The sequence below is a fragment of the Centroberyx gerrardi genome, chromosome 18 (genome assembly GCF_048128805.1).
Source record: "Centroberyx gerrardi isolate f3 chromosome 18, fCenGer3.hap1.cur.20231027, whole genome shotgun sequence".
Taxonomy (NCBI): domain Eukaryota; kingdom Metazoa; phylum Chordata; class Actinopteri; order Beryciformes; family Berycidae; genus Centroberyx; species Centroberyx gerrardi.
The window spans coordinates 6,173,219-6,200,996 of record NC_136014.1 but is presented as its reverse complement, the minus strand read 5'-3'; the positions used below and the strand labels follow the sequence as shown (position 1 = coordinate 6,200,996).

At 42.3% G+C, this 27,778-nt stretch overlaps 3 protein-coding genes across 3 annotated transcripts; 2 read left to right on the top strand and 1 right to left on the bottom strand.

The window, feature by feature from the left end:
* The first annotated feature begins 758 nt into the window (after positions 1-758).
* On the top strand, positions 759-6,062 carry abracl (ABRA C-terminal like). The gene is made up of 3 exons (XM_071908707.2): positions 759-835; positions 2,011-2,076; positions 3,263-6,062. Exons 2-3 carry the CDS (start codon positions 2,016-2,018, stop codon positions 3,445-3,447), a joined length of 246 nt encoding a protein of 81 aa, XP_071764808.1. The 5' UTR covers positions 759-835; positions 2,011-2,015; the 3' UTR covers positions 3,448-6,062.
* A 2,004-nt stretch (positions 6,063-8,066) lies between these two features.
* Positions 8,067-18,895, top strand: heca (hdc homolog, cell cycle regulator). The gene is made up of 5 exons (XM_078290109.1): positions 8,067-8,426; positions 11,804-12,854; positions 13,970-14,136; positions 14,868-15,022; positions 18,359-18,895. Exons 1-5 carry the CDS (start codon positions 8,270-8,272, stop codon positions 18,521-18,523), a joined length of 1,695 nt encoding a protein of 564 aa, XP_078146235.1. The 5' UTR covers positions 8,067-8,269; the 3' UTR covers positions 18,524-18,895.
* A 2,784-nt stretch (positions 18,896-21,679) lies between these two features.
* Positions 21,680-26,924, bottom strand: mtif3 (mitochondrial translational initiation factor 3). Its single transcript, XM_071921351.2, has 4 exons — positions 26,855-26,924; positions 24,466-24,925; positions 23,650-23,801; positions 21,680-22,443 (listed from the first exon to the last, which is right to left on the bottom strand). Exons 2-4 carry the CDS (start codon positions 24,920-24,922, stop codon positions 22,207-22,209), a joined length of 846 nt encoding a protein of 281 aa, XP_071777452.1. The 5' UTR covers positions 24,923-24,925; positions 26,855-26,924; the 3' UTR covers positions 21,680-22,206.
* Between the last annotated feature and the right edge of the window lie 854 nt (positions 26,925-27,778).

Genomic DNA, 27,778 nt, shown 5'->3' with positions numbered 1-27,778 from the left:
TATTGGAATCAATAGATGACACTGTTGTGGTCTTGATTATATTTGGTTATTGTAAAGATATTATCTGAAAGGAACGTAATATTTTCTCTTGCAGTGGGATTTGGATAACTGCCTTCTGAGAGAACCTTAGTTTGGAGGACTAAATGTAACTTGATTGTGGAAGTAGAAGCCCAGGACATCTTCTACTTCCTCCATCCCATATATGGGCCAATTGTCACGATGAAGTCAGATGAGCATTCATGCTGCCTTCAAGTACAATCGGAAATATCAGAAATACGAGGGGAGCGCACATGAATGAAAGACCCAACAAAATACGACTAGGGTGGCATGTAATAATGGGAAATGTTTTCTACTGCTGCACTCAGGTCAGGTGGTGAAGATGGCAGATAGAAGGTTCCTGGTTGAAAATACTGTTCACATCAGCTTTCAGGTCATAAATACTTTAGAACTTGGGGTTTGGACATGGACCCTGACCTCTCCATCTTCCTGAATTGAGCAAAATGAGCGATTTTCATCACATAAGTTTGTCATGGGAGGACACAACTACTTGCTGTTTTTTTTCTTTGTGGTTGATATTACAGTATTTGGTTTGTTGTAAACATTACAACGTATGTATCATTGATTTGTAAAAATAAACAGCCACAAGAAACACTTTTGTTACAGGGTCCATTTTATTATCATTTCAGACCAAAAGTACTTTTATGCCGCGACAAGTATTTATGACTTCTAAATCCAGATGTAGGGGTTTCCAAGTAGCACTTGAATGCAGCAACATTTTCCACCGGCGTCGGCTCTCAAACTCGTCCATCATCTAAAAGCTAGCAATTGCTGTCAGGTAATTACATATTTCAGACTAACGGTTACATTACAAACTGGGTGTGCATTGTTTTAATAGGTTTTACCATCATACATTAAATCCAGTTTGTTTTTTCTAACAACAATTCTCCAGTCCTCCCTCAGTGGTAATTGTACGCCCCGGGCTAGCTAGCTAGCGGCAAGCTAACACTGTCTGCTGTTCAGTGGGGTAATATTTTATATAACTGCAGCAGTCATGTAGCACATCATTCAATTATGAATATTGAACCGTACTGAAGAATGACTGCTGACTACTGAATGAAGTGTAACAAGCGTTACTGCCGTGTGATGGCTAGCTAGGAGTGCTCATCCACTTCCGCATTGATGATGTCTGTCCATGTCATGCTGTAGCTTGTTAAAGTGATTGCTGCACAATCCTTTTCCCAATTACACTTTAACGTCTGTTACGGCGTTTTGGCATAGATGTAACGATTTCAAATTATATTAATATTGCACCCTAGCCCCGATACGTATCGTTCTCTTGTATGGAGAGAACGTATTGCCAAACTCTATTCATAATTCTATCAAATTAACGTTGCATCACTTATCGGCAAATTTATGTTAGGGGTAGAATATAACTTAATGCCTCCACTGGATAATTAGGGTCTTCTAGAACATTCGGCCTGCATTTGATCACCAAGAAGCAGTTTATTTAATTAAAATCTCAACTTTTACAACTGGTCCACATTGCTTGCTACCGCTCACAGCTGTGCATTTCGGTGGTACGAGTGTGTGGGAAAAACAGACCAACTAATTCGAAAAGTAAAAAATGTATTGAAATAATAGCTGCTTGGTGGATTGGATGCATGCCGATTGGAGGAGTCGATCCTAATGAATCGTTTAAGATCTTAAGTTGTGTTCTACAACGTATTAGCCTTTTCCTATAAGCAAGGCAACATTAAATTGATAGATTTTTGAATGACGTTTGGCTTTCAGTTCTCTCCATACAAGACAGGATGATGTGCATCAGGGCTAATTGCCCCCCAGACCACAATTTATATCACAGCTTTGAAAGAGTGAGATTATTTATTAGAAGTTAAAGAGTCTGTTATCATGGCCATCAAACGGGCACCATTACATCTTACATGCTTTGTTGAAAGTTTAATGTCTCATCAGGGTAAATTACTCTAAACTTCATTTTGTTTCCCCTTCTAGTGACAATGAATGTCGAACATGAAGTAACTTTGCTGGTCCAGGAGATTCAGCGACTTGGCAGTAAAAGTGAGTCCAGGCTATGATTCTGTATTTGTATCTTTATTATTGGAAGTACTTTGCATACCTGAGCAGTTCTGAAGCCAGTTCATCTCCCGCGTTGTAATGAACTATATACAGAACTATATTCAGAATCTTGTGATGTTGATCAGTTATGCTCGCTCACTACTCCTATTCTTGGAAACCTAAATAGACTGGAGTACCAGGTCACTCTGCACCAAGAATATTTATGGAGACCATTCCTTACAGCAGATGTAGTTGCACCATATCTCACAGACCGTGCAATCAGTTGTGTGGACTATGCAGAAATGCAATTCCCTCTGTCTGAAAGCTTGAAAGTACCACAGTAGAAGCTTTGCCATTGTGGATGCATTACTTACTGTACTGGCCTATAGATCATTGTTTCTTTAAATAGGAGCAGTGTATTGTTATTTGAAATGAATATCTAAACATCTGTTATCAAAATGTTGTATTCTTTCAAACTCAGGCCTTCACACACTTATTATACTGATTGTTCTCACACATGCTGTCTTGTAAAGCGCTATTCAAACAACTGTAACAATTGTGTAAAAGGGGCTTTCAAACTCTTTCACACACACACACACTATGCACAACACAGCCCTCAGTCAGTCTGTGAGCAGTTGAAAATCCCCTGGCTGATACTGAGAGCTTTCTTGGCTATTGACTCTGTTCCATCCTCTTGCTGCTTTTTCCATCAGCTGATACATTTCAAACACAACTGGCAGCAGACTATTTCTGAATGGCCATTGACGGTTTGATCCACTGTTATTTTTAGTATTTCCATGGAGGCAAATGACAAATCCCTTCACCATTTGCACGTGTTTTATCGCACTGCGGTATATTGGTAGAAGAATGTAAGCAAATCCATGACATTCTGGTTTTGTATTAGTTAGTCTCCATCTTTGGTGCTCAGCGCTCATTGCTGTGGTGTTTCTGCACTTCCCAGAGATCACCTGTCAATCAAAGAGTGTGTCCAGTACTGTGACGTCTTTTTCCTTGGATTTTCTGTTGATGAAGTTTCTTTTCTTTGTCTGTTCAGCCATGGTGGCTATCACTGCTCATGCTAACTACCCAGTTCTTCTTCTATTCATTCCAAACAAACTGGAAACTTAAATTCCACTGTAGTAGGCAATACCACTTTCTGTGATCAATCGGTACCTATCTGTCATTTCAGATGCTGAGGGACAAACCAGCGTGAAGTTCGGAGTGCTGTTCAACGACGACCAGTGTGCCAACATCTTTGAGGCGCTGGTGGGCACCCTGAGGGCCGCCAAGAGGAAGAAGGTGCTCACCTTCCAGGGCGAGCTGCTCCTGCAGGGCGTCCACGACGACGTCGACGTCATCCTGCTTCAGGAGTGAGGCCCGCATTCGGACCGGCCGCGCGCCGTCTAGCACATCCGGGTTCTATGAATGCCTTCCAAATACCTTTGAGTGATTGCTTGAGCTTCCGCAGTGCACCGGATACCCAAACTGAGCCTTATTGATCAGTATTTCCCCTTCAGAAAAATGCTGAAGTTTGAAAAAGACTCGATTTAAATTTGTTGATTGCAATGATTTCTCTTAAAGTACAATTTTGTCTATCTTCCTTGATGTATAAGGCTCAATATTCTCAATTGCCAGACAGATTCGACCGACAACTACACTTATGCACCCACTTTCTGTGCTTGCATATATTTTCATTTGATTTCACTGTGCCAGACAAGCTCAATCAATCACAAAAAAAGGTATTTGAGAGTATTTTGGATACTCTTTTTAAACCGGATCTGCCTCTAGGTCCCTATTCCCCGATCTCACGTGCACAAACGGGGTCACTGCGGGAAGATTCATGTGATCTGGTGGTTACTACCACACTGCCTATGTCAATCCCAGTGACATCCACATTAGTGCATGAGGGAGTAGGGCTTTAGGGGCTGAACAACAGCGGCATTCGTATTTTTCAGATGATGAGGAAAAAGCGGTGTTTCTCCCTTTCTCAGGCGCTGCTGTTCCACCAACCACGGGTCTAAAATGTCAGCCAAGCATTTTGATACACTTTTAAGACTATAAACGCACAGGTCAGGAATGTAACATTTTCTACAACACATTCATCAGGATATTGTTTGGTTTTTGTTTGTTTGTGGTGAAATTGTACGATAACCGTCGGAACCAAATGCCTCCCTCACGAGCCCCTTTAACGTTTAGCGGTTTAGCGGTTTGGGCGCTCAGTGGACGCACAGCACAAGATACTGACTACATTTAGCAACTGGTAATCCATGCCTACATAGATGTAGAAGGTCTGAAACTCGTGAGTCATAGCGTTCCTCTTCGGAGGTTTTCTTGAGGCACATTTGTCCGGAATGGAGACTTTGTTCGTAAAGCTGCACTAGGTGAGTGCGCACTCTGGCGGCCCCAAGTGGCAGCAGGAGAAAACGGTTTGCATTTTTTGAAAGTTTGAAGGACTTCATTACCCAGAAATCATGTAACGTAATGTCAGTAAACTGCAGATCCGCAGACCTAAACATCTCCCTCCGATTTTGTGGAGAGCTCACTCACCGCTCTTCAGGTTTGTATTTCGCTCTTAAATTTTGATTTCATCACTTGAACACTTGAATTCAATTTGCCTAGTGCAGCTTTAAGTAGCTGGATAGTAGCGTGCGTCCACCGTTAGCGTCACCAAACGGCAGTTCCATTTATTGTTTACATGGGTCATTCTTACTACCTCTTGTGGACTTTGTAATATGACGTTCTCAGACCAATTCCTTTTGAAATCAAACAATGATTCCTTAATAGAAGCTACTAAGATTTGCAAGTGGATTTCAAGAAAGACTTTTGCACATTTCGATTTTGTATTTATGCAAATGTCGTAGTGTAGTTTTTATTCCATCCTTTTATATGTGGGCGACGATGTATTTCCTCTGCCAACCGCACTTCAAAATTTGCCTTTGTAATGACTAAGAAAGCAGAGGCGATAAGCCAGTGGCGAATGTATTTCTTGTGCAATTCTTACTAATTACAGGGTGATTGGTGCCAAATGGAAAAAGTTGGTTTTGTAATGTTTCTCAGGACTGAATCAACACAACCAAAATCTGTTTAATTGACCTGTGACTTAAATTAGACGTCTTACTTAGGACACAAGAAGTGTATTTCTAGCTTTATTCTTTTTTTCTTCCCCATTCCTTTTTCTGTACTGCAGGCCTTTTAAAAGGCATATTTCATACGCACTCCATTTTTATCAAATTAGCTTAATGTTTTAGTTTTAGGTGCTGGTTGTTTAGTTAATTAAAATTGAAATGCTTGATTTCTCTGAACAGTATAACAGAATATTCACATTTTTGTTTTAAGACATTCTGGATGTTCTCTAAACAATGTGGGTGGCATGGATGGCTCAAATGAATTGAAATCAAGAAACATCTAAATTAAAGTATGTTTTTTTATGTTAGAATATAATTTGAATTTGCAAGTGATCTTAATGTGATTCTGATTATGGATGAGACTGAAATGTAGCCCACAAAAGACCAGTCGTGTGAAATGTAACCATCAGAGTACAACTAATGGAAAAAGCAGTAGTTTGCTTTTGAGATGGAGTCACTGTTAAACTCAGTAGGAGAGGCAATAGTTGTTGAAATAACACACAAAAGCAAAGATTAAGGAAGATAAATGCTGCTTACAATACTGTCAATCTAGGAATTTAAGCTTATTCTACCGTTGCACCCACTGTAAGTCGCTCTGGATAAGAGTTTCAGCTAAATAGGAGTGCAGACTGCAAGAAAAGAAAGTTCTGCACCCAGACAAAATGAGCAGAAACAACTTGAGCCACGCACCTTTTCTCCCCATTTCTCTGAACCAGTATGGATGCCTGTATGATGTGTGGTTGAGCTCGATCAAAGTGCATCATTACTGTCTTTTGTACTGGCAATAACACATTCCTAAGAGAACAGAGGTTTCTATTACTGTGGAACACACACTGCAAGGAATAAAAACCTTTTAAACTTGAATTTGAATCCGCCTCGGTGCCTGACTCCTCTCTCTTGTCTCTGGATCCCGGAACAAAACATCCCATCTGAGTTGGATATATATTTATACAAATCTATTTTAGGTGAGATTAAGCTGCTTCAGAAATAGTCAGTGAGTAATTATGTGTGACTGAGGTAGGCCACAGCACATGATTGCATGTGGAATTGTAAATAAAACCAAGGTAGTGGCCTTTTGACAGTCAGAATCAATCCACTGATCATAGAAATGCAAATAACGTACATATAGCATCTTTTTTCATATGTTTGATTCATTCAACAGTTGTACTAAGTGACAAACCTCTAGAAAAAAAGATCACAAAAATGCCAATTCCAAAATTGGTCAAATATCGTCGGTAAAAACAATATCGGACCGATACCGATATTGCTTTTTAAAGCCAATATCGGTTGATACCGACAGTCTGCCGATCCCTAGCTGTATCCTATTACTATTTGCTGCTGTAATGACCCAATTTCCCCAGAGAGATTATCAAAATTTCCTCTTATGTTACTACAAGGCTGGAGAGAAGGAAGTGGTGATATAGGCGATACTCAGGCAAAGAGGAATCCTGCATTTTCCACTGGAATGCTTTTGTCAGCTTGGATTATCAAGGTCTTCAACCCAGAAATGGGTCTCTCTGGTCGGTCTAGACGCTGGGGTTTAATACATCAGGCCAGTGCATTGCATGTATCAGACAGGAGGTGAAATGCGTCCTGGAAGTGTCAGCACGATGAGCTGAGGAAACATTTGCCCTCGTGTCACCCCAAGTACCAGATAAGACGGTCGGACAGTGATGCCTCCCAACAGATATGTGACCCGGATTCCCCCTTCTCACCACTGGCCCTGCATGCCTGGGACTCCCTTCTCCCCTCTGAGCCTGGTGCTGCGTTCAAGTCCTGTGGGAAAGTCTGTAACAAAGAGTGTTCACGTGATTGAACTCTTTTGAATCCATCAAGACACCATGATTTAACTGTTCTGTCCTCCTGATCAGCTTTTTCACACTTAACACGCATCCATTTAGTGAGTGCTGCATTTGAGTTCAGCTTAACAGCAAACCAAAATATTGCCATGTCAACCACAAATGCAAAATCCTGCCATGGCATTTTAACACCTGTGATCACAAAATGATTTATGTGATGAAAACTATGAATTTTATGAATATTTGTTGTATTTGAAAAGAATAGATCATTCCGTCATCGTCCTCTCACACTCCTAGCCTAGATGCAATATGGAAAAAAGTTTGCTTATTCTGGATGCAGGTTTCCTTACTACTCTGATTTCATCAAGCAAGAACACTGGATAGCACAGCTGTTTGGTTTCCATGATCATTCACATAGAAGCACACGGGCAATGCAATTATCCCAATTTTTGAAGGTAAGAGGATGAATAATGGAAAAGTAATGTTAGCAGTAGTATAGTGATGTAGTAACAAATTTCAAATGCTTTTCATTTTCTAGCCCAAAACAGCAAATAACCAAGCAGTATTGTGCATCACGATGTATTACTTCTTCATTACACGTTTCTGTTAGATCACTGCTCTAATTATAGCTTACTTGCTCTATTGTGAAAATGTGACTTTACTTATTCTTGTCAGGCCACCATAAGCTTTGTCACAGACCTGTCGATGTAGCAATCCATAGACGTCAATAAAAGTCATAACTTACTTCATGCCCCTTTAATATAGGTAGCCATTGATGTCATCTGGTCAAGGATAACGGACAGAAACTTTGGCAGATTTAAAGACGTGTTTAGTAATGTATACTGTCCTGTGAAATAAAAACTAATAAAAAAATTAATAAATAGTATTTTCAAGTAGGAAGCTCGTATCTACCAGCTTTCCCATAGGACCTGAATGCAGCACTGTAATAAGTTGATAGCCAGGGCCGGGGGGCGGGGTCGCCGTGACGTCACGGGGGTGGAAGAAAACAGCAGAGCAGGAATCAAAACAAGAGACGGACACGCCTTCTTTCCTATAGGTTATAGACCTTATAGCTAGCTGCTGTCAGAGCTGCAGATAACCTGGCTTGTCATCCATGAGGAGACTAACAACAGCAACACCTCCAGCACCGTAAAGAGAAAACACAGCGAAACAGCAGAGTCCACCGCAGAAATGGAAGCCACAGAAATGTCAGACCTTGACAGCAGTCGTCGATAGAGGTTGTAAATAATATTGACATCTGGATCCTGTAAAATGCCCAACCAGAAGAGCAGCAAGGGGAAGAAAAGCAAACGCACCAACAGCAGCGGAGATGAGCAGGAAAATGGAGCCAGTGCGGCCGCAACAGGAGGCGCAGCCACGGCGGCGCAACCGGGGGCGACGGCTGCACCCCGAAACGAGCGCACAAGTGGTAAGAGAGGACGGTAACGGACACAGACATAGACGAGGAAGTTACTGGTGCAGCGGATTCGTGCAAGGGAAAGCTCGCTGCTGTCGGTGCGACTGGGACCTGTGTGCATTGCGACGTTGCAAATGCCACTACTCCCTGATGCATTCAGTTCTTTTTCGAATGTAGAGGGAGTGAGGCCAAAGTTCGTTCACAAAAACTGTCAATTTAATGTCGCCTCGCTTATCGGCAAACATACATGCCTGGTCGAGCACGAATTGAGGCCTTGTACGAATCGACTGGGTTTTGTGGTAAATCCGGCGTGTAGATGATCCGCCAAGCAGCACTTTATCACATTAAAACCTCAATTTTTCGAATTGGTTCATGCTGTTTGTTACGGCCCACCGCGGTGTGTTTTGGTTGAAGAAGATTATTGGAACAAGAAGCAAACCAAGTATATAAGTTGGAATTTTATTGAAATAAGTGCCGCTCGGTGTATTGGATGTAAGCCGAATTGAAGAGTGGCTGCTATTTTTCCGTAAAAGGTCTCAGGTCGTGCTCCACCAGGTATGAATGTATTTGCTGATAAGCAGGAAAACTTTAAATGGCCAGATTTATGAATGGAGTTAGGCGTCACGATCTTTTCGTACGAAAGAGAGCAAGGCGTATCGGGGCTAATATTACCAATAGACATAAAAACATTTCTGCTGGGGAATGATGTTTCTGCAACTTTTAACCCCACAAGTGTGAGGCAATACTTTGAATATCGGCCTTCTTACTGGCGGATTGTACATCTACATTAATGCACGAGCACTGATACATTTGATATGTACTGGGCAGGCCTAAGCTGTCCTGTCTCTTTTTCCTGACGCGCACCTTGTCCACAGTTTGTGGTTGTGGCCTTCCTCAAGGGTAATACTGACACCTCGCCGCTTGTCTGCGCACTCAAGTTCAACTTCAGACTCACAGTGGCTAGAAAAACTATTCAGCCTCCTTGACTTTTTGCACATTTTCTTGTAGTGCAAATTTACCTCAAAATGCATTTACTTGGGCTATATTGTCTCACTGGGGGAAAAAAAAACAAAACACAACATATATTATCCATTCTTCATCTTTAGGTAATAATAAGACAATATAATGAATATGTTTTCTGTTTCTGTTGACTTTTCTTGTAAGTCTTACACTGGGTCCCTTCATTACATTTGAATGGGATTTTGGGATGTAAGGTGTTTGCTGTGTGTTGAATACCAATGTCACTAATGGATGACATTTAACTGTCATCCATGCATCACTATGTATAAAAGTAGAATCTAATGCTAATCATTGGAAGTCAGTGAAGTTAAGCAGAAGAAACCTACTGAAAAGTGCAGCCTGTATACTTTCATATAGAGTGGTGGAAGGATGATCCAAAATCCTACGTAAATGTAATTTGATCTAATTTTGCAGCACAACAAAATGTGCAAAAGGTCTTTTTTTTTTAGCCGCTGTATTCTCCATGTTTGGGTTTATTGCATTATGCCAAAAATATTGAGTATTTTATTTTTAGATGACCCTGTCCTTACACACACACACATACACACAAACACTAAATTCTGATGGAGTGCATGCATTACAGGTGGACTAAGAAACTATAGATTATTTATTCCTCGCTTTCAATTTCTAAGCAAGACGCATTTAAAGTTTACCAAAAAAAATTTTGTTTTACTTTCATTTTTCATCCCTCTTGTACTTCATGTTGCAGTTGAACTCAGAAGGTGGCAGTTCAGTAGTTTTAGGCGGTGGAATGATGCGGAGGCCTATAAGTGCTACTGTAAGTATATTGCTGTCAGTGTGAAAAGCACCGATAATGTACAGGAAAAGGAAGGAGGAAACCATCACCACACGCACACACACACACACACTGTGTAACCGTGAGTTACTCCTTGTAGAGACTGTATGGCAGTAATGTAACAGAGGTGTTTGATTCACATCCAGACTTCACAATTGGCTGGAATTAAAACTTTAAAAACTCCAGGATATGGAGCCAGAGGAACTTTCTGCCGCTGTTGGAAAGAAAGAGTTAAATTACAGTGTTGTTGAGGTACTTAGGGATATGATGCCCCACCCAGAATGTATGGAAATTTGTGACTACACATTATGTTACCATGTTTGTGTGCTTCAGTAGTCATGATGAATTATTGCACATGCCTGAAGGGAATGGAATTTCAGTAAGATAAATTTAATTCAATGAAATTCTGTGAAATTCCATGTTTTTATCATATATGAGATTACACATAGTGCTATATAGTATCAATACTGAATATCAACAACAACAAATGAAAATGAGTTGAGAGTGATCCTGCATAACATGCAATCGTAATACATACATTATGATTGAATGTATTTGACTTGTTTAACTGTCTTTTATTTGATTCATAATGTTTGATTTACAATGTTTAGCGACAGGCTGATCACCCAAAAACTTGGTGTGTTCCTTTAATCCTAATGATCACCACCATTCAAATTTCTCTCTAGTTTATTACACCTGTATCAATAACTCCTAAACCATAAGGACCACTTGGACAGTGCAAGATTAGAAAGCCTGTGGGGACTGTGGCTGTTCCAGAAGTCAGCAGTGCCTGTGCTACATGCACCGATATAAAGCTTAAGGAGTCTCCCCTATTCAGATAGAGAACATGAGTTGAGTTGCGTCTGTGCCCTAGAAAACCCAGTTATGTGTTTTAATTTGTTTCAGCAAGTGTAGGCTGATAGAGTAGCCGAGGGTGTTGGCAAAAATGGTTAGATTCTAACCTGAAGTCCTAAAAGGCTTCAAGATACAGTGCAAAATGCCAAAAGCTGTCCACAAATACAGCATATAATGTGTAGCAGGTTTTGTGAATTGCGATTGGTAATCATCCATGTCTTCAAATCTTCAAAAGATCCACCCAGGTACCTTGTCTAGAATTTGGCTTTAAGTAACCTGTGCTAATATTGTACATACATTTTAAAGAACTCAGCCAGACTGGTCCCAGCTGTTAGACATAGGCAACAATTAGGCATAGCTCAAGACTAAGAAACGTTTTTCAGTCTCCACTGGAAACAGATTTTTAGTCCAGGTTTTATCATAGCTGGGAAATCAATTCTTTGTCTAATCCACTGTTGTTATTGTCACACCACTCTCTTTGTAAATGTGACATTGCTGAGTCTTGTTAAGGTGTAAGCGATCTCATAAAAGTCACATTTTCGTAATCTCTATTTAGGAGTCAACATCTAGACATAGAGGAATTTGAACTGGGTCTTTTTGTGTCTCTTTCACGCTCTCTCAAGTTTCCAATATTGGATTTCCCTCTATTATCTGCACACCTTCAATGAATTAGAAGTTTCTGAACCCACATTGTCCCTTCTTGTGTGTTCTCATACAGAAGCCCCTTGTGCGACGCCTCTCGTGTGCAGCCTGGGCCGGGCCATCGACCTGGAGAAGGACGACTACCAGCGGGTGCTCTGCAACAGCGAGCTCTGCCCCTACGGCAACTGGATGCACCTGCAGTGTTTCTACGAGTGGGAGAGCTCCATCCTCGTCCAGTTCAACTGCATCGGCCGCGCGCGCTCCTGGAACGAGAAGCAGTGCCGCCAGAACATGTGGACCAAGAAGGGCTACGACCTGGCCTTCAGATTTTGCTCCTGCCGCTGCGGCCAGGGCCACCTGAAGAAAGACACCGACTGGTACCAGGTCAAACGCATGCAGGACGAGCGCAAGAAGAAGCCCTCGGAGAGGAGCATGGGCAGGACTGGGGCCAGCGCGGCAGGCTTGGGGCCCGGGGAGGGGCTTTGTGACGAGCCCAAGAAATGCAAGCCACCCGGAGGAGCAACAGGAGGAGGTAAACTTGCCCACAGGGCCTCTAGTCAGGAGTTACCTCGCAGGCAATCAGTGGACCGTCAGAACTCTTCCGAGAGAGCAGGAGCAGGAGGACTCGCGTCAGGAGGACCGTTCGCTCTGGGACCTCCGCAGAAGTCTCCGTGCGATTCCCCAGGACAGTCCCCTCCCACTGGTTTCTCCTTCTTCTCCCCCACTGCTGCCTTTGGACCAGGAGGCGGAGGCGGAGGCCTGCGGGGGTCCCGTCACCTGGGCGAGTTCCTCAAGTCGGCCGTCCACATGGAGACTCACAGGAAGCACCTGCTGGCCGGGGGAGCCCTCGGTCGGAGCTGTTCCATGGGAGCCTCCGGCGGCATCGGCGGCGGTTCCCACCTCGACCCCGGCTCCGTTCTGCCTCTTCCGCTGTCCTTCGCCCTCCCGCTCCCCCACCGCCTCGGCCCCGGCGGCGCGGGCGACGGCACCCACTCCCACCCAGTGCAGTTCCTGAGGAGGCTGGACCTCTCGGAGCTCCTCGCCCACATCCCCCGCCATAAACTCAACACGTACCACGTCCGCATGGAGGACGACGCCCAGGCAGGTCAGGGAGAAGAGCTGCGCAGGTAGGGCATCTGGGATATGTGTTCCCTTGTGCATGGTCATACAGTTGGTGCTGATATAATGTTGAAATAGCAGTTTTACATTGTTATAGTAACGTAGTCTTAACTGGTATTGTTGATGTGCTGTTATAACAACAGATAGTTCTGATTTCTGATGGAGTCATGTTCATTGTAAAATACCTGATAAACACACACCTGTGACCACATAACATAAATATTAGTGATGTAATATTTAAATGCATGCCTAAAACTGTGTAATAAGTGTAAGTTAATTTAAATATTAATAATATAACATAATATATAAACACACACCTATAACTGCATAACAGTGTATTTCAATATTAATGATATAATATATTAACACACACTCATAACTGCATAACAGTTAATTTAAATATTAACGCAATAACTGAAAATCACTACTCATACCGCTTTTTATGTGTCACTTAGCAACCATTTTCTATAATTAATTCAGCTATTATTGATTGAAAATCAAAGATGTTTAACATCACTGTAAAGCACAGCCACTTGTGGTTTATTGCTAAATTTGATCTTGATTGCTCCTACTTCCAGCAACCAGCTCTGGACTAGAATTCATTCTTGTCAATAGGTGAAACAGTTATTAGGACCATAATCTTTTTTTATATCCTCTTGGCTTTCAGTGCCAGCAGCCAGAACACAGTGGATACTGACTTATACAACATCTAAAAATGTTCTGTAGTATAGCTGTCATGATAAAAAATTAGGTGATCTAGCTAATATGATAATGTTACCAATGCCAGGTAGCATCATGTGGTGAACTTTGACACTGTTTATCAGTAATAGTCAACACTTGCAAAATATTGGAAGCATTGCTGTGAAACTTCCCTCAGTGATCGTGACTCTAACCTTGCTTTTTCTCACGTGACTTTGGTCCTCTCACCTGATAGAGGACAAAGCCAATACTTACCACTATCATCATAAAGACTCAGATTCATTATGTTTAGAGCGTACCTAGTCCTCTAAAGCGTGCCTGCACCAAAAAGCACCTTACACCAGAACCTTTCACTGTAGGGGACTTTGTGATGGTGTGTCCATTATTTTGCCCATACTCTGTAGCTGTCCATGTCGTCCTATAGGTTTATCCTGTCAGCCCTCAGCGCTAGCCAGCGCAACGTGGTCAACTGCGCCCTGTGTCACCGGGCGCTGCCGGTTTTTGAGCAGTTCCCCCTGGTAGACGGGACGCTGTTCCTCAGCCCTTCGCGCCACGACGAGATCGAGTACGACGTCCCCTGCCACCTTCAAGGTCAGACCGGGTTTCATGTGGATCGCGGCATTTGATTTGTTTTTCGCAAATATCGCAAAGCATTTAAGGGCAGCGTTCAATCTGTAAAGCAGCAAAAACACATGTGCTGTTGTCGAGCTCTGATCTCCGACGCACCGACAACCAGGTTTGCTGCTGGTGGGGATAAAAAGCTGTGTTCCATATTTAATCATGGCAGATTAATCATAAATATGTTATTTTGCTCAATTATATAGCATTCTCTAGCTAAAAGCTTCAAACTGTGTTAGCTTTCCTTTCTGTGAAGACAAATCGCCCCTGGTTAATCCATCAATAGGCCCAGTCCATCCTCTGTATTTGGACATAAAAGGTTTTCGACTGTTCACGCCACAACATGAATGTGAATTAGGACTGCGGCCGAGCGATGCTCCTTTGATCTGCGGGTCCGCAAGCTTTGATATGTATGGCCAGTGATATGCATCAGAATCAAAGGATTATTCATTAGGCCTAATTCCGTTTTTCATGCTTTTGTGCCAGGCTGAATATAGATGTAGATTGAGGCGAATCGGTTGAATCATGCTCTACAGTTAAAAAGTGGAGTTTGATTACATTCTTTTTTCTCAATGTGGCTGTTGCTTCTGTTTCTAAGGCTAGTTAGCAGAGGTTTGTCTGCTAGAAACCTTGAAATGGTGAAGACAAATGGACTAATTATTTACAGAGTGACTTCATTAACTAACTCACTTCATTTCCAACAGGCAGGCTGATGCACCTGTACGCCATCTGCGTGGACTGTCTAGAGGGCGTCCACAAGATTGTCTGCATCAAGTGCAAGTCACGCTGGGACGGCAGCTGGCACCAACTGGGCACCATGTACACTTACGACATACTGGCTGCTTCACCGTGTTGCCAGGTAGATGCCAGCGCCAATGAATTCTGGTGTTGGGCTCGTTACTAAAAAAAAGTTAGATTATTACTTTACATATGAATCCCAGAGAGCAGTAATTTGTCACACTACTTTTCCATTACACTCCCCCAACATTGGTGATTGTGTCCTTCAAAAATCAGAATAAGTCAATAATCAGGGAAACCAAAAACAATGCTGATGTTCGCTTACAAAAATTAATGTTGTAATCACCCAACACTGGTGAGGGGCTTACATTCCGTAGACTAGCTTCAATGTAGCATGTTTGACAGACATTACCAGTTTGGTAACAAAATGAAATTTCACAGTTCTAATTCTTGAAATCCTTTTCCTTTTTTTGAAACACGTCCAGCCAAGTTGGTTTTGTTGTGAGTGGTGAAGGTTTATTGTGAGAATTCTGTGAGTAATTATGATCAATTAAAGCTGCACTAGGCAATTTCACACTTTGGTGGTCTCAAGTGGCAGCGGGAGATAAGTGGATTTTGGATGGACGTCACTGCCCTCGAACCTAAATGTTGTTTTCGTAGTGTGTGGTGGGGGTGGAGGTAGTGAAGAGGTTCAGCCATCGTTGGTGAGTCCAGTCCTTTCTCTGGACGGAGCGCTGCTCATTGCTGTTAGAGACAGTTTAAAGTCACAATGACATGGCATTTTGAGAGCATCTTGCTTCCTTAATTTGATGCATTTACTGTTGAAACAAGATATTGGGGCGGGATATAACACTCGGAGGGATCATTAACAACTGATATTCAATGAGATATCAATTAGGGAGAGAAAGGCAGTTTTATTTGATGGGAGGGGCGGGATTGTTCAAAAATCTGTAATGGTTTCATTGGTTGTAATTTTTATTTATGCCTACTGGTACACCATGAGGTCACCATTAAAGATACTCTGTATTCCAGGAAGTAGAATAAAAAAAAACACAGGACGTGATGTTAAACTATCCCTTGTGCCAATAGGTGGTGAGCACTTACAGATTCGCCTTGTTGCTGGGAGTGGCAGACGGTAGACAGGTGGGGGTTCTCAAGTGGGCACCCTCCATCCTCAACATTTCGTTGATTAGCCCACTACATCTCCAGAGGACTCAACGGTGGATTCTGGCGTCGCAGAACCACCCCCTGTTCTGTTTTCCTGATCTCTTGATGTTATATTGATGTTCTTGGAGCCCAGCAAGGGTCCTTCCGCTTGAGCCATATCCACTGGCTGCTTCTTTCAGCCGCCTCTGAGACTGATCTGATGGTCTGCCGCAGAGCCTGTCCGTGGATTCCTAGTTCCTTCAGCAGTCTGATGGTAGAAGAAGCCACAAATCCTCTGCATCCCACTTCAACCGGATAGACTTTGGTATTCCAGCCACGCTGTTTTGCTTCTGCTGCCAGCTCTGCGTAGCGTAGTTTCTTACGCTCATAGGCCTCCTCGACCGAGCCCTCCCACGGGACTGTGAGCTCTATGATGTAAGAAATCTTCAGTGAAGGGGACCAGAGTACCAAATCCGGCCTATTTTTCCCGCAACGTTCAGAAGGCAGATTGGCCGGAATTGACTAATGTCTGATGCATCCTTTTCTTTCAGAATTAGCACGCCGCCAGCCCTTCGCCACGCCTTGGGTATTACTTGCTTCTGCCACGCTATCCTCATGAGCCTCCAAAGATTTCCACAATGGGGTTATGATGTGAACCTTATGAAGTAGGCATCGTCTGTTATTGTTATTGTCTGGTCTTGTTTATTTTCTGGTTTGATTAGTGTATTTAGTGATGTGTCTTCATGTGGGAAGAGTGGTTTATGTTATGTGTTTTTTCTGTCTGGAAAAATTCAATAAAAACATTTGAATAATGAGCCTCCAAAGAAAGCGTAGGACATCCGGTGCGTTCTTGTAGAGCTTATATGGTACTCCATTAGGCCCAGGAGCCGATGCTGCTCTTGCTCGCCGGACTGCGTTCTCTACTTCTTTCCATTTCGGAGGGCCAGTGTCCAGGTGGAATTCAAGAGGTTGAATTGGCAGGATGTCACGTGGGATGATTATCTGCTCATGCCTCTTCGTGTCGTGGTGGACCTTTTCCAGGTGTTCTTCCAGTTCCTGCTTTGATGTTTTCAAGGTTCCACTTTTTTCCTTAGCGAAGAGGTCTTTGACAAACTTGAAGGGGTCTTTATAGAGCCATGTTCTTGTGTGTTCCTTCTTCCTGCAAAGTTTCCTTAAGTTCTCTGCTCTTTGCAAAGTTGCCAGCCGGCTCTTGATGTCCGCTTGGAGTAGTATGAAGCCTTCTCTTTCTGCATCAGAGGCTTTCTTCCATTGCTTTTTCATCTGTCTCCTCTCTCTGATAAGTCTCTCGATCTCTTGCTGCCTCCTGGACTTGGCTGGCGTTGGTAATGCCTTTCCACTTTTCCTTTTGCTCACTCCAAAGCACTCTTCTCCATAGTGGTAGATAATGTCGCCCATCCTTTCAAGCTTTTCCTCTGCTGTGCCCACTTGCTGCTCCAGGATTTTTGTCATTGGTGATTGTTGATTGTTTCACACTCTTTCTTTTCAACAGCTTTGGGCCACTTCACACGAGTTCTGTGCCCTTTGATCTTTTTCTCCATTGGAGGTCTCTGTGGTTGGGTGGGTCCCTCCACCGGCATTTCTGTGCTTGTATTAACCTCCTCAGCGACAGGGGTGCTCATGCTCTGCGAACTTTGGTTTGTGTCCCGTCGCTGTGCTTCACTCGACTGAGTTGACTGGCTGCTTCGTAAGAAGTACTGGTCAATGCGAGGCCCCTGTCTCTGCTCTCTCAAGCACCTTTTCTTACCTTGGTGGATCTTCAAACCCATTGCCGATGTTACTTTCTCCCAACCACAAATGCACACCTGAAGCTTGTGTCCTGCTGCTGTTGTGGTTGTCTCATGTGCCGTGCTCTCCTTGTTCGTAGTCGTTTCCGTTCCTGGGTCTGTAACCGTGTTGTCAATCGGTGAGCCATCTTGCACCCCTGCAAAGTAATTTTGATATAAAAATACAATACATTTTTTAGGGTTAAATAGGTGTATATTATGGCATGAAAAATTTGCTAACAAGGTGGAAAAGTCATTTTTCATTTCATTTCGATTTGTCACTGGTTGGAGCCGGTCACCATACCTGCCACCAGAATTTAATTTGGCTTATAGGGTGAATCTACAGGGTCTCAATTAGTAGGGATAGGACGCTTTTCTCTGTTGCAGCCCAAATTTGTGATTTTACACCGATAACACAGGTGTATCTTTACATCAAAATCTTGCCTAGTGCAGCTTTAATGGAACCTCCTGTAATGGATATTCAATGCAGACCAATGAAGCCACCTCTCTCCCCTGTGTGTCCTCAGGCTCGTCTTAACTGTAAGCACTGCGGTAAGCCAGTGGTGGACGTTCGGGTGGGGATGCAGTACTTCTCGGAATACAGCAACGTCCAGCAGTGTCCACACTGCGGCAACCTGGACTACCACTTTGTCAAACCCTTCTCCTCCTACAAAGTACTCGAGGCTTATTGACAAATGTTGTGCATGCATGCTAGTTCAGCTGCTTTTGTTCTCATATTTTTTTCTAACGTAATCTAGGAGAGATTTTATTTTTTCGGGCCTTACAGTGGTTTTATGTTTATTTTTTTTTTATTTTTTTTTAAGTTCTATCTCCATTGGTTTCTTTTATATGTATAGAAAGACTCTAGTTTAAAAAGTTCCAAGACAGTATCTCTGCTGTCAGAGGAAGGTGTTGTTAGACCCTAAAGGGTGCGGAACTGGCACTTAAGTCAAGCAAACACATTTATCTGTGACAAGTGAATGTATCTGTACGCCAAATTTGCTTTTATTTTAATTTTTTTTTTACCAAAAACATGAAAATAAATCTCGAATAAAGGAGAGAAAGATGCGTGCTGGTTTTCCATGAGTTCGACTGATAGCTTCATCGTATCTGAAACCTCTCTCCACCGGTGTTTGTCTGTCTGTCCTTTTGTCTCGGTCCATAAACACTTTGTCACTCACTCTCACACATACAACATACAGCAAATGTCAACTAGCACAGTTGACCCTTCCAATAAAATGGGATTATGCATATCAAGTGCCTTATATGATAATTTTACTGATTAGAAGTTATGTTATGTAAAATAGACCCTTTTCACAAACATGGCTGACGTACTTCCGCTTCGTCGCTGTGGGGTATAGATCGGTTCTCACCATTGCCAGCAATGTTAAAAAGCCAACTTTCTGTCGCCCATAACTCTGTCTGTGATCACTTATTTTGTGTTTCAATATAGCATATGACAAAATACAGGTGTTGTCACTGACATATCTTCCTGTTTCTGTTGTCAGACGACTGCACAACTATAAAAAAAAAAGTGATTTGATCGAGGGTCACAAAATGCTAACAGTACAGAAATGACTGTGTTACCTTGGTTAGCCAGTTAGCATTTTGTGACCCTTGATCACAGATTTGCACAGTCTGACAACAGAAACAGAAAGATATGTTAATGACAACACCTGTATTGTGTTATACATTATGTTGAAACAAAATAAGTAATCACAGAGTAATGGGCGACGGAAAGTTGGCTTTTATGTTTGTGAAAAGGGCCTGTTCTATGCAAAAGGGCATGATGTCATTTCACAAGTACTGTAGGTTTAGGACGCAGTATGATTTCCAGTGTATTACAACGGAATCTGGAGGGTCCTTTTTATCAGAATTGTTATCCTCGCATATTCTCACAGGCTGAACAAGATGTACCATATCTTCTTTTAAGCTAATCTTTGGTTATAGTGTTCCCTAAGGATGAAAGCCCCATGCAATATCCTTTGCAGATTGACTGGGAATGTTCCAACATGGTGGTTTTTGGTCCTGTGAGAGGTGTTGCAATTCACACACAGCAACAGGCCAACTTCACCAAGCCAATATTCCACCTTCTCCACAAACTCCTCAGAATATTTTCTCTCTGAAGAGTTCTGAGAGTTCACCGAGGCAAAGCTTCTGGACAGCGATGTCTTATCGAAGAACCATAGTTGAAACGTTCGTCTCGGCAAATGTACGGTTTTCTGTAACCGAATTCTTTGAAGTGAAGGGTTTCTGAAATGAAGACTGTCGTTCCGTCTGGACTCCCGTGTCAGTGTGCACAGCTTTGCCTGCAGATGGTGTTCACAGTCGAAGCGTGTTAGAGTGCGTCCAATGCCTTCTCCACGCCTTCTGCAGCCGGTTTCGTACTATAATTAATTCTCAGAGCGGAGATGCGGCCACAGCCTCGGCGGACGGACTCCAAGCCAAACTGTAGCCTGTATTTTGCCTTCCCTCATGCTGTCACTATCAGGGGGATCAGGGGATCAAAGCTGTGTTGTGTTTTTGGCTCCATCGTGTAGCTTCCTTGACTCGTGTTCAGAAATGAGGAACTGAACTCTCACCGGTGCGAGCAGCACTTCAACTTTCATTTCCAGAAAACCTGTGACATTTTCAGACACAGATTAATGCACGACTGTCCTGTCATTTGATTTTTTCTTTTGCAAAGCCAGGGAAAATACGTGACTTGTTTTGTCTTATTTTGAATCAAAATTATGTGTGATCATGATATCGACCTAACGTAAATTACAGATAAAGGATGAGACTGGATGACAAATATAAAAAACTATTTTTTCACTCAACCAGAATGATCAAGCTCAGTACCCTGAACAGAAAAGGCAAGTGAACTCCTGGTTTAGCAAAGAGTAAAATCTCTAGCAAACTCTGGCATCACATTTTGTACTCTTGGGCCTTTGAAAGCTGCCAGATGAGGCCCACATTTCCCATACAACTGAACTGGAAACTAGAAAGAACAAAGAGATGAGATGGGATGAGACGATATGACATGGGAGTAATGCCAGAGAGAAATTCATGTCACAGCAAAAATAAGCACACATTCATCATCAGTGCACACAAGTAGATTACAAAACACATAGAAACTAATAATCATTTAAAAGAGGTAAGCCACGCCCCTACTGCCCATGATGTGGCTGTTTTACATGCGTCTGAAGTGTTTGATGTCTGGGTTCTGCCTTTAGGAGAGATATGTACATGTCAAATTTTGATCCGATTGTCCAATTATCATATTATGTATAGAGATATTTGTTCACGGGTTTCTTGGCACTGCATTTCCCTCCAACTACTTACTGATATTAAACCTCTGAACGCGATTTAGTGTCATGTTTTGAACCAGTGGCAGAATATGAGCTATGATGATGATGAGCTACGCATTACAATGCATTTGCTGTACAGAACTCCCATTATGTGGCAGTTAAGGAAAAATCTGTTCTTTTATTGAAAGATAATGCAAAACAGCAGGGTCCATTATTAAACTTGAGCATCTCAGTGTTCCCACACTCAGTTGGATCAAATTCAATGACTTTTCAAAGACTTTCAAGGTCTTCTTTGGTGAAATTCCAGGACTCAAATTTGGGGAAGACATGACATTGGTCAAAATTTGACACAATATAAACCTCATTCTTTACTCATGATCCTATCAAGTGAAAAAAAACGTAGTAAAAAATCATTCATTTTAAAACTACTGCTATATGAACACAAAGGGCTTTCCTGTGTTGATTCTAGGACAGAGAGGGCCAGAGAGATGAGGCATATTGATGAATTTGGTGTTATACTGTAATAAAAAAGAAATGAAGTACTTTCAAGGCCATCCATTCATTTTCAAAAAGATTTTATTTCTCTCGAATCCCAAAACTTTCAAGGATTTTCAATGCCCGTGGAAACCCTGGCATCTTTGTTTTTCACAGCTAAGTCAACAGCGCCAGTTTTGTCCATGATCCAGAACGGAAAGAAACTGGTGAGACAATATAACTCTTTCATTAGCTCCATATGAACTACTTGGCAACTTTGGCATCATTAGACAAGCACGGAGAAAAATTGTGTTAGTTGTTTCCCTTCTGTAAAAATCCATACAATAACTTAGAATGAAGTATCCATTTCCCAGTGTGCATCTGAACAAAGGAAGGTCAAGCTGGGTCCTTATGGTATCCCTCTTACTAGATGTATCCTTATTATGCACCCAGCTTTAGCAATCAATCATGCCCTTGTTAATTACCTTATTACAGAGTACAGCCTAATGAAGGAATTCCCACCAAACATCTATGACATTTGGGCACGGACTTCAGTTTGTTGTTTTGGAACGCACACAGAAGCTGAAAAATGATTTCTGTCCATCAGCTCATTACTGCATAGAGCCTTCTGTTACGTGTATGGAGCTAACAGGGGATGTGCTGGGCTGTGAGCCGGAATCGCTGGACTGCACTGCCGAAGGCTTATTTTGCCCCTTTTGCGACAGTTCCTTTGCTGAAGGTGGACGGAGTATACACATAGCTGCTTGACCGTCACGTATGACTTTCGGCTTGGAAACGAATCCCACCATTACCTCGATTTGTTGCACCATCTGCTCCAGAGTCGTGTCCTGTGGAATAAAATACAAAAGTTTAACATTTTCTATGCATTTTTAAGGATGACATGTCCTATGTATGATCATGAAGCGGTGATGCCACAATTTGCTGGTCTTCACCCTCTTTGTCATTTAAGCCAGATTTAACAGGGCAGTTTGGGAGATGGCATAAAGAAAAGGTGAGGGACGAGCAGGAGTGGAGCGACACATCTGACCTGTTGAAGACTTCAAAAGCTATTCCTCCAACTGGGTCTGAAACTGATACACTGGATATTTACAACAGAGCCAGCAGGCAAAACACCCTGATTATAAATTGAAGTAATAATCCACTACATTTTCATGTAAATAACTGTCCATTTTGCTACTCTCTATTGAGGATAGATAGAACTCAATAGTGACTGAACCTATATCCAGTTCATGAAAGCTTTTATATTTGCTGTTCTAAACACCCAGTGTCTGGTAGGTCTTTCCTGGGAAAAATCCTCTGCCGCACAGGAAGTGATGCGTTTTAAGTGTCCGGTTTGTTTGTAATAAACAGAAGAAGAACTGGGTAGTTAGCATGAGCAGTGGTAGCCACCATGGCTGAACAGACAAGACAAGAGCGCCACCTACAGAAACTCAAACTTAATCAACAGAAAATCCAAGCTCCGCCCACACTGTTTGATTGACCAGTGATCTCTGGGAAGTGCAGCGCAGAAACACCACAGCAATGAGCGCTGAGCACCAACGATGGAGACAAAATCCAAAAACAAACGGCTAGAGGATTATCACTTTCATTTTAAATTTACCATGGTGGCATGTGAGGGTCTCTAAAGCAAGAGTGAACTCCTGAAATAACTATCCAAATATCTATCCATCTCTTATCAGGAGCTAATGTACCAATTTCAGGCCCAGTGGGAGGAATGGCTGGTAACTCCCACATGTGATACAACATGTACACAATTTTGAACTACTAGCAGGAGCAACAAGCAGATTTCTACAAAAAATACAAATATTCATAAAGGTCATATACTGTATGCATAATCAGTTTTTTAACAAGATTGATGTTTCACTTTAGCATGTCCAAATACACTGATCTTCAGGTGAAAGTTTTTTTGTACGTGCTCTAGATGTATTCTGTCTACTTCAGGAAAACAGCTAAGTTCTCAAACCCATATTAGGTTGCATAACACATCTTTTGGTCTGTTGACTACCCGACTTTGCAAGCGTTTGCAAGCTCACCGGGGAGAGTGTGGTTTCCCCGCGTCTTGATCGCAGAGTAATCCGTACGTGGTGCTTCTTGTCTAGCCAGCTCTGGACTTGTTTCAGCTTGGTTGTAAGGTCGTGGGGAGCGATATCAGAAGAAAAGGTGAGCTCCTTCACCTGCACAGGGGCTGAGGAGAGAGGACAGTCCAATTTCACATGCTAGGTTATGTTGTCAGTGTGCGTTTGCTGTTGGGAGTGCCTCAGTAGCATCTGTTGATATCTTCACGGAATCAAATTGCTGTGTTACATGGTAACGTCTCTACAGAGTCATAGGGCCTTATATGAAGAAATGATTAGTTAGTTAATAGTTTGAGAAATTAGTTTGAGCATTTGATGATATAGCAAATCAGTGTCATCCACAGACTTTGGCATCAAGATACTTTTTTTAGAAATCACAACTTTGGCTCAGATCCGATTTTATGGAACCAAAGTAGCATCCGCATACTCAAAGCTGCTCCCATGGTGTATACATTAATTAACACCTTGACAGGTGAGGCAGAAGAAACCTCACTTGTCTAGGTGTTAATTAATGTATATTCCTTGGGAGCGACTTTGGCTCAGATCTGGTTTTATGGAACAAAAGTAGAGTCTGCGCACTGAAAGCTGCTCCCAAGGTGCATACATTTATTAACACCTAGACAGTTGAGGTTTCGAGCGCGGTGCTCTTCATCAGACACAGAGTCTACCTTTTCAAGACTGGAATGTGTTCGGACTCTGCTCAGATTTGGTTCCAAGCACAAAATCCTCGCCTTGTGGTACGAAGCCCGGGGTCCCTGGTAGGAAAATACATACCTGCCTTGGCTTTCTGCTTCTCGCGCAGCTTCAGCTGTTCTTCGTGAATCTGTTTGCCGCTCATCAGGCGGTAGACGGGAGGATCTTTGTGTTCACTGAGAAGCACCAGTTTGAGGCCCTGCTCGTCCATGAGTCTGATGACGTCCGCGCGGTGCATGGTGCCCAGGTTCTCGCCCGTCTCGCTTATCACCTGCAGGTGGCGCGACTGGATCTTGCGGCCGACGCTGCTGATTGTAGCGCGAGCCCGGGGATCCTGCTTTTTTTTCTTGGGCTCAGGACTCTGTCCAGAGTCATCTGCTGTTGTGGAGAACAGAGACCATCTCCAGGAGAGGGTGACGTCGTTCGATCTCTCACTGCATATGAGAACCCTTGATGCTGGTGTCCGATAGCCAGGACTACCACCACACACAGTCCTTACTGCATGGCTTAGCACCCACCTCAGGCAACCTGCAGACATATCCTGGACAGAAAGAGAGAGGACGACTGAGCTGCAAACACTGTTTAAAGCAATAATAGAGTTTTAACAAGGGGGTTATTTGGCAGAATATAAACTAATCACTAATCACCAAGATCGGATGCAGCTGGACGAGTTTGTAGCGTTTAGATTTTTACTTCCAATTAATTTGAATGAGGCCACAAAAATAGCCTGAAAACTGACATTGAACACATTTGTGAACATATTCAACAGCAGTGGAATATTGCTTTAAATATTCCCCATGCCAAGATACTGCATTGAATCACACGGAACTGGGTTACAACAGGGACACCATGTGGGGTCCCCTGATATGAAAATTGGGTCCCTAGGAAAACCTTCAAATCAAACTAAAATTACTTTAATAGTATCTGGCTTGCACTTTAAAATAGAAAACTGTGAAACTGTGAAGGTCATGCAGCCATCCTACACAGTTCTCACTGACTAGCTCCCACAACCAGCTTCATTGCCATTTCTATGAGGAAGGACTTTGTTTATTCACACAGTGCAAGACTGAAAAAGTCCATGTCTTTTTAACATTGGATGGAAGAACAAATTCAGCTGCTCTTAAAGGCAGACGGATGTTCTTAAAAAAAAAAAAGCTTTCTTTATTGGTACATAAAAACAAATGCATTTCAGCAGAAAGCCCAAATGAGTTAAACACATGACGAGATGGCACCCTGTTCTTCCACTTCGTCTGATAAAACGTGAATGCGACATTAGACCCGGGTTTGCCCCTGGTCCTATTCCAGGATTAGTTACAGTGGGTGCTGCAGTGTAAAAATAGCACTAATTTGAGTATTTACATCATGCTTCATGGAAAAAATGTGCTAATTGCAATCATTATTTTTGTGTGGGTTGAGCAACAAGGTCAAAGTTTCAGTCTGTTTGAACCTTTTTTTTTTTCTTCTTCTTCATTTTGGGGCAGCTTTCCAGCAGTGAGGGGAAACACTGAAGTGGATATGAGAGGTTCAAGACAACAGCAGGGCAAAGGTTGAATGACAGACTGCAGGGAAGCAAATGAATAGAAAGGAATAGGTGGTGCAGTAGGTGCTGGTGCAGACTGAAAGCTGTACTAGATAAATAGGTCTTGCATCTGGAATTGATACAAAAAGGTTGGGCAGAGCCTAGATACGATTCCATTTCATTTCACTGGTCACGTATTCAGGTTTAAAGCTCGCTGTTAGCACTACAAAAGGATAAAACCAAGAGAGAACTTCACGCCAGCGTCCATTCAAAAATCCTACAGTTAAATGTTGCCTTGCTTATCGGCAAAGGTACATATTTCGTACAAACTTAAGACATTTTACGAACCGTTAGGGTCAACTGTAAAATTCGGCATACATCCAATACACCACTTAAATAAAAAGTCAGCATTAAAGTTGGTTCGCCTGTCATTCCCACAAACGTCTTCCATCAAAATACACTGTGGAGGTCGGTAACGAGCAGGGCCAACCGTTTTGAAAAGCTGACATTTTACTAAAATAAAGCGCTGCTTGATGGTTCTTCTACATGCCGAACTTACAAGAAGACCCCAAAGATCCGTAAAATGTCTTGCATCATGTTTCATTCGCTATGATATGGACCTTTGACTAGCAGGGAGAGTGTCATTTTCTTTTATGAAATTGGCTTTAAATTATCTCGTACGAATCGGGGCTAGTGTCTGGAATTTATAGAAAAAGCTGTTAAAAATGTTAAGTAACGTAGAGTAACGTTAGCAGTAACTGAATTAATCCTATGTCAGGTTAATTTTCGTTTTGAGCAAGTTACACTGAGACAGTATCCAATTTTTATCATCCCCTGTCTGTGGGTTCCACACATCAATGCAGGCACTTTTACAGTCTATACATAATACTCAGATAAACAGGAGTCTTGCTAAAAGTTTGTCTTTATTAGACTGCATTGATATTTACTTACGGTAGGTCAATGTCGTGTATTCATGCTCTCTGCAAAGGTCTGCTTCCGCCCTGTACTTCTTCATTGAATTTGTCTTCTTCCTTTAGATTTTCGGCAGCTTGGACACTTCCAGGTGTATTACTGCCAACTAGCGGTCAAAATAGATAATTTATATGCTCTTTACATACCTATACCCGCGGATATAAAACAAGACTCTTCTTCCAGTTAACTGATAATTATTACTTTGACTTGGCAGAGTTTCAAAAGAAACGGAAACAGCTAATTTAGCTACTTCCTCAACCAGTATCTGCTCATATAAATACTTCTCACGTAACAGACTTTTGGATTGTAAAATACTGTCTTCCTGTTTCCTCTTTGTTCCATTCACCCTGCCATTCCTTCTCAAGCCTCTCCCTAATAACACTGCAACACTTTAATCTGCCATAATACATTCAGCTCCACCCTTTCTCTTTTTAGTGTAGATTTTGCAATTTCATCCTCCATTTCATTGCCCTTCACCCCCACATGAACCCACAGCAGTGCCACTTCACACCCACGGTTCTCTAACTTATAGAGGCATAATGGTGTCTCATCCAAGAAATAGAAAAATGTCAAAATGGCTGGCAAAGATGGATATGGCACTACATTTGATTCTTTCATGCCCACTTTCTGAGCCCATTCCTTTACATTGAATTTGGGTCAGACTAGACACAACATGCACATTGTAGCCCACATCAATACCAAATGAAATGAATTAATGATAATAATGTAACAGATAGAATGTACATGATTCGGTCAAAACTATGTCCAGTTGTGCCTCTTTTGGATAGAACTTGGCCACTAGGAGGCAATTATGTTACATGCCAATGCAAACAAAACCATTGAACATTTCATCAACATAAAAATTCCTTGCTGCTTTTGAAATTTCCACTTCTAAATGCAGTT